This window comes from Oxyura jamaicensis, chromosome 8 (assembly GCF_011077185.1).
Source record: "Oxyura jamaicensis isolate SHBP4307 breed ruddy duck chromosome 8, BPBGC_Ojam_1.0, whole genome shotgun sequence".
Classification (NCBI taxonomy): domain Eukaryota; kingdom Metazoa; phylum Chordata; class Aves; order Anseriformes; family Anatidae; genus Oxyura; species Oxyura jamaicensis.
In genome coordinates this window covers 20683004-20689003 of record NC_048900.1, presented here as the reverse complement: position 1 = coordinate 20689003, position 6000 = coordinate 20683004, and the positions used below count along the sequence as shown (strand labels likewise).

Below are 6000 nucleotides of genomic sequence, written 5' to 3'. Positions count from 1 at the left end.
CCCTGATCTGCATGACCCCGCCCCGCCGCCATGTCGCTGCGCTTCGCGGCCAACGTCTCGTGGCTGTTCGCGGAGCTGCCGGCGCTCCCGGCCCGCCTGGAGGCCGCGGCCCGCTGCGGGTTCGCGGCGGCGGAGGCGGCGTGGCCCGAGGGCTGCCCGGCCCCCGCCCTGCGCGCCGCCGCCGAGCGGGCGGGGCTGCCGATCGTGCTGCTCAACGCCCCGCCCGGTACCGCCGCGGGGGGACCGGGGGCTGCCCCCATGGCGGCGGAGCGGGGTCGGTGACCGCCCTTCCCCGGCTCTCTCCTAGGGGACCGGGAGCGGGGCGAGCTGGGGCTGGGCGCCGTGCCCGGCCGGCAGGACGCCTTCCGCCAGGGGCTGGCCGCCGCCGTGCAGTACGCCAGGGAGGTGGGCTGCCACAGGTAGGTGCCCACGGGGCCCTGCACCGGCAGCCGGGGCTCGGGGGCCCGGGAGGAGTCAGCCCCGGGAGAGGTCTGTCCGGGGTGAAGGCAGCCTCGGGCAAAGCCTGAAGTCTCCCGGCCCGGCTGCGCCCGCAGCAGGAGGCAGCGCCCTGTGCAGAGCCCCCCCGGGAGCAGGACCAAATCCACCCCCCGCACAGGGTGCCCGGTGCTCTGCTCCGGCCCGGTGATACCCCCCGGGGCTCTTGTCCTCACCTCCGCCCAGCAGTCCCCCTCTCACAACCCTCCGTTCCCCCCCTCGCCTCCAGTTATAGCAGTAATTTCCCCTCTCACACCACCACGGCTCCTTTATCAAAGTCCCCGCTGACCAAAGCCCAGCAGAGGGGCTGTAAGAAACACAAGGAGCTTGGTACAACCCGCTCCAGCCGATCAGCACGGCCCTTTGATCCCACTTTGCACACGGGGAAGTCTGGCTGGAGCCAGCAGCTGCCTGGGGACTGGATCTGTGTGTCTGCAGGATCCACCTGATGGCCGGGCGGGTTCCTCAGGGTGCCGACCGCACAGCCCTGGTTGGTGAGATGGAGACCACCTTCATCGAGAACCTCAGATATGCCGCCGACATCCTGGCCCAGGTAACGAGGGAAGGAGTCCTGCTGCAGGGGGGGAGCTGTTAGGGTACCGAGGATGGAGAACCCCCAGAGCCTGGCAGTGGGAAGGAGTGTTCCCCACTGCAGAGGTGAGGGCTGTCCCGCAGGGTGATGTTACTGTTCCAGGAGGACATGATCGGGCTGGTGGAGCCTATTAACAGCCGCATCACCGACCCTCGCTACTTCCTGAACACCCCGCAGCAAGGTAAGGCAGACATCTCTCCCTAACGTCTCCTTCAAGGGAGGAGGGGGAGCCCCACACTGTCTGAATGAAGGCAGACCCCTCGCTGTTACCTGAGCACAAAGCCGGGTTTCTACTGAAGAAAGGCCTGAAGCTTCCAGCCTGGCAGTGACTGGCTCTCACTGTTTGCACCCATAGCTGCTGCCATCCTGGAGAAGGTGGGACGGCCCAACCTGAAGCTGCAGCTGGTGAGTCTGCACTGACAGCTCCAGGGTCCACCTCCCACCTAGGTACCTGGCTTCCCACATGCAGAACAACCCCAGTGCCCAGGCATAGCTGAGAACAGGAGGCACCCAGCACAGCAGCATGAGGGTCACAGGCAAGGGTTACACTTCAGGGCTGGGCAGCCCTGCTCCTCCAGCCCCAGAACACAGCACACAGGAGTACAGTGCCTGGGCCCCCAGGAAGTCCCAGTGGCCAAGGGCACGTTAGCCCATCCTGGGGACAGGGGGAGGGTCAGGGACTGTGACACAGCCATCCCCAGACAACTGCACCATCTTCCCTCTTCCTTACACAGGATATCTTTCACTGCCAGATCATGGATGGGAACTTGTCCCGCAACCTGGAGACGTACTTCCCACTCATTGGTAGAGCCCTGCTCCTGAACGGGCTCCTCTGTGACCACGGGGCAGGACGGACTGGGAGGGGACCCTCCTTCCTCACGCCAGCTGGGGATGAAGGGCTTCTCTCAGCTTACCTTGTACCTGCAGAAAGCTGCAGGCAGGGCTGCCTTGGGCACAGCCTCTGATTTCCTCTGTAGGTCACATCCAGATAGCACAGGTGCCAGGGCGGCACGAGCCCGACAGCCCTGGGGAGCTGAACTTCCCCTACATCTTTGAGCTCCTGGAGTCCCTTGGGTACACCGGCTATGTGGGGTGTGAGTACACTCCAAAAGGTGAGTGGGCCTGGGGGCAGCGTGTGGCCTGAGCTCCCCAGCAGAGCATGGACCAGCACTGGGGGACAACGGGGTCCCTACCAGGGGACAACAGAGCAGAAGCTGTTCTAGCTTGCTTTGGGCTGCCAGCAGGACACTGTGTCTGTCACTGCAGGAGACACGGTGGAAGGTCTGGGCTGGCTGCGCTCGTACTGGGAGAGCCGCGGTTTGCAGCCTGGTGGGACCAGAAAGGCAACAGACTAAAGCAAGGAAATCACTGGAATAAAACGTCAAACAGCCTAACACAGGAGTATGTCTGTCTTCTGTGGGAGGGAGGAGGGAAGAAGGGAGAGAAGGCGTTGATACCTAACATGAAGTTAGGAGCACCCATGTCCTGTTCCCCTTTCCCAGGCCATACTCAGCACCTTCACTTCCAGTCTGCAGGGGGGGCGTCTAGGCAGAAGTTTCCAGGCCCCTGTGTTGAAGCAGCATTCACTCCTAGGAAACAAGTGTGTTTTCCCAGGCCAGCTCCAGCTTGCTGCTCCTGCTCAGACCACAGTACAAACCCAGCCTTCCCCTGCTCCAGAGGAGGCAGGCTGAAGGGCTAGGGTTGCCTCTGCATCCCTGGGAGGCTTGCCACATTCTAGCCTACAGCACACAAGTAGGGATTTGATTGAGTTTATTTCACAGATATGTCCATGGCTTTAAATGTACACCTCCATAAAACCTTCCCCTGGTCCAGTTCACCCTTCCTGTCCCATTCGATGCTCTCTTGACGAGAGCAAAGGGCTGGGAGCGGGCAGCCTCCCTGCCCGGAGGTACAGTCTTTCCACCAGCGGGCAGAGTGCTGTGCGGTGCTGCCCACTGTGCCCCTCCAGCCCTTCCTGGCAGGCAGAACTCACTGCAGGTGCCAAAGGCACATCCCTGAGAGCTGCTCTGCTTCAGCCAGGCTGCAGCAGCCAAGCTCCTGTCCTTGTGCTTTGGTTCAAGGTCACTCAAACCCACCAAACCCTGCACCCAGGGCCCCAGTAGGCAGCCAGAGACCAAGGTGCAGCTGGGGCTGGAGCCCACGAGGAGCAGCCAGGCTGCCCGCGCCCACCCGCAAGCTCCTGTTTGGTACCCATGCATGCTGCCAGCAGTGCTGAGAACAGGTCCCGCCCGGCGGCCTGTTCTTCCCCCTCCTCACCCACGGCACAGGCACGCAGAGATGCAGTACGTGTGTCCCTCCAGGACGTGGGTGCCAGCGCTAGAGCAGGCCTGTCCAGAGGTTGAAGCAGGCGGTGTTGATGACCGACTCCAGGTGGTGGTACGTGGACACGAGCTGCGGCAGGGGGCTCTCGCTGTTCTGGGGCTGCACTGGGAACGGCTCCCGGAAAACCACGGTGAGGCTCTGCCGAGAGGAAGGAGCGGGTCAGGAGCTGGGATTAGGGGGAGCACTGCGTAGCCCCAAGCGCAGGTGCGTGGGCACTTGCTTGGCAGTCAGGCAGAGAGTTGGAGAAGTCCCAAAATGCCAGCGGCACTAAGCTGTGCCTCCTCCTGTGACAGCATGTTTGAGCCTCCTCCCAATTTTCACGGGGGAAATTAGGTGCAAGGACATGCCCACTCCCCATCCCAGCCCCCGTGCGTCTGCAGTTACACAAACCCCAGCAGCTGCCTCGGGAGAGGAGGGGATCCTACTGCCTCCACAGTAATAAGGGGTTCCAGGGAAATTAGAGGGAAATTTCTTGTACAAAGGCAAAGAGTAGGAGTGGAACGAATGGGGAAGGGGAGGAGATTAGCTGTAATAACTGCAATCCTAAAAATAAATGCTAGCTGCTCCGTTCTCATTAATAACTGTGCCAACAAGGTGGGGCAAGGGCAGAGGGGGGCAGAGAACAGGGTGCAGAAGAGAAGGTTGCAGGAACCGAAGCTGAAGAAACACCTGAGTGACTCAGTGCACTCAGAGCAGCATCGTGGAGGCAAGACACGGGGACTGGATGTTCTCCAGAGCTGAAATAGAGCACATCTAGCAGCCAGGGCCTCCTAACAAACTTGTGAAGCCCTGAGAACAGCTTCCTAGCTGCAAAGCACCAACTGCACTGCTGCCACTTAGAAGGGAAGAGAAAGTGATTTGTGAGCCTAACTCCAGGAGCGTGCAAGGCTTTAAAGCAGGCTTGGAAGGAACAGGTAAAGGCAGCTCTGTTTTACCAAAGCGATGTGCTAACACGAGAGTTTTCTTTGATAAGGTAATATTTCTAGACAAAGGAATCATGGTGTATCTTATCTGAGCTTCGGGTAGGATTTGATGTAGGGCCACATGGGAAATTTAGGTAAGCTGAAGATAGGAATTAATGCAAAAAAAAAAATAAGGTGAAAAGGGTAGAGCTGAAAGGGGAAGTGGTTGACTGCAGATGGGTTACAAATGGAGTTCCTCCAGGACGGGTTTAAGGACTCACGTTGCCTAGTACTTCAATGAGTCTGGCACAAAGATGCGGAGCACATTGATAAAACTTGAGGAACTAATACAAAAGTGAATTGGGATAATACGAAAAAAGCCCTAGAGATTTTTTGAGAGGCCACAGGAAAAGGATGATCATTTAGTGAAAAGTACACGGTTATAACAGAAATCCTTCATGTTCTTAAACGGAGCTCAGCGGGAGAGGCGATGGAGGTGCTCAAGGGCCTGGCTCGTCAGTGACCACGCGGTGGCACTACGAGCAGTGCCACAGCCACCAAGAGGCAAAACCACCCTAGGTTGTACCAGAAGCAGCCGGCAGGGACAGCAAAGCCTGCCTTGCGACTGCAGAAGGCTCTGCTGAGACTTCTCAGGAACACAGGGTGCAGTCCCAGACACCTGTGTTTACAAGGGCTGACCCGAGCCTTTCGGGCTGTGAAGGACAGTGAAGCCGTCGGGGAAGGGAGGCCTGAAGCTTGTGCAGCGGGGCTAGCAGAAAATCCCACCTTCAAACGTGGAGGTGGGTGTAGGGCTGGGAAGAAGCGGGCATGTGTAAAGAGCTGTTTCAGCTCTGAGCTATGACTGGCTTGAGAAGCGACAGATGAAAGTGGCTACAACAAAAGCTCCAGCTCAAAATGGGAAGGACTCTTCATCATCAGGTGGCGAGAAGCACTGAGCAGCCTTCCAGCAGGCACCACCTCTTCAGTCTCCCCTAGCCACGTAAGATGCCGTGCAATTTGTTTCCAGAGGGATCAGATATGCTACAGTCCCTGCAAAAGCCTCACTGGACTGAAGCATTCTGTAGATCCGCTGCTCTCACACGGAGCTGCATTCCCTGTGACCCACGCCATCCCCTGCCTGCAGCACAGTTGCTAACAGAATATTTTTTGCTCTCAAGTCCAATGAAGGCCAAGGCCCATGCAGCTTTGCTGTGACCCTCACTCACAGGTCCCCTTCCTTTTTGCTCAGGTAGGAGCAGCCTGCAACACTGCAGTTAAGTGTGCTCTAGATTTCGACTGAATAGAAAGGACTCAGCCTGGACCAAAATAACCCGAGGGATCTAAAAGCAACCCCATGAAAAAAAAGGGGATTGGCTGCTCACTGTTTTCGAATAGAAGAACAAAGGGGCATCAAATAAAGAAAGCGTAAGTATGTCCAAAAAACAAGCCAGGAAAGCTCTTTACCCAGGTTGTAATTGCATCATGGAGCTGCAAGTCAGGGGAAGTCACGGATATTAGAAATTAACCAAAAGAAATAAAGCCACTGAGGGCTATTAAATAAAAAGGCCTCTAGCTCAGGGCAGCCCTGTGCCAGATGGTCAGACGTTGGGACAGTTATTTGGGAAAGGTATCAAAAGCTTCTTGACTTGCTCTTATTCTTCCCACAGG

General features: G+C 58.0%; 2 protein-coding genes across 8 annotated transcripts in view; one reads left to right on the top strand and one right to left on the bottom strand.

Moving 5' to 3' along the window:
• Positions 1–2481, top strand: HYI (hydroxypyruvate isomerase (putative)). The gene is made up of 8 exons (XM_035333757.1): positions 1–226; positions 308–419; positions 934–1048; positions 1190–1268; positions 1443–1492; positions 1822–1891; positions 2065–2199; positions 2354–2481. Exons 1-8 carry the CDS (start codon positions 31–33, stop codon positions 2440–2442), a joined length of 846 nt encoding a protein of 281 aa, XP_035189648.1. The 5' UTR covers positions 1–30; the 3' UTR covers positions 2443–2481.
• Positions 2482–3031: 550 nt separating this feature from the next.
• The window catches only part of SZT2 (SZT2 subunit of KICSTOR complex), a 55536-nt gene continuing 52567 nt past the window's right edge, over positions 3032–6000 (bottom strand). For all 7 annotated transcript variants that reach the window (XM_035332757.1, XM_035332763.1, XM_035332759.1 and 4 more), the window contains one exon: positions 3032–3568. In XM_035332757.1, the coding sequence (XP_035188648.1) occupies positions 3425–3568 (144 nt within the window). In that variant the 3' untranslated portion in view covers positions 3032–3424. The remainder of the gene's footprint in view (positions 3569–6000) is intronic.

What these genes read in the sequence shown, in the direction of transcription:
- HYI (XM_035333757.1), top strand. Translation starts at nt 31, where the DNA reads ATGTCGCTGCGCTTCGCGGCCAACGTCTCGTGGCTGTTCGCGGAGCTG. An exon ending in GACGTACTTCCCACTCATTG is followed by an intron (nt 1,892 to 2,064) that starts GTAGAGCCCTGC and finishes TTTCCTCTGTAG; the next exon opens with GTCACATCCAGATAGCACAG. An exon ending in GTGTGAGTACACTCCAAAAG is followed by an intron (nt 2,200 to 2,353) that starts GTGAGTGGGCCT and finishes CTGTCACTGCAG; the next exon opens with GAGACACGGTGGAAGGTCTG.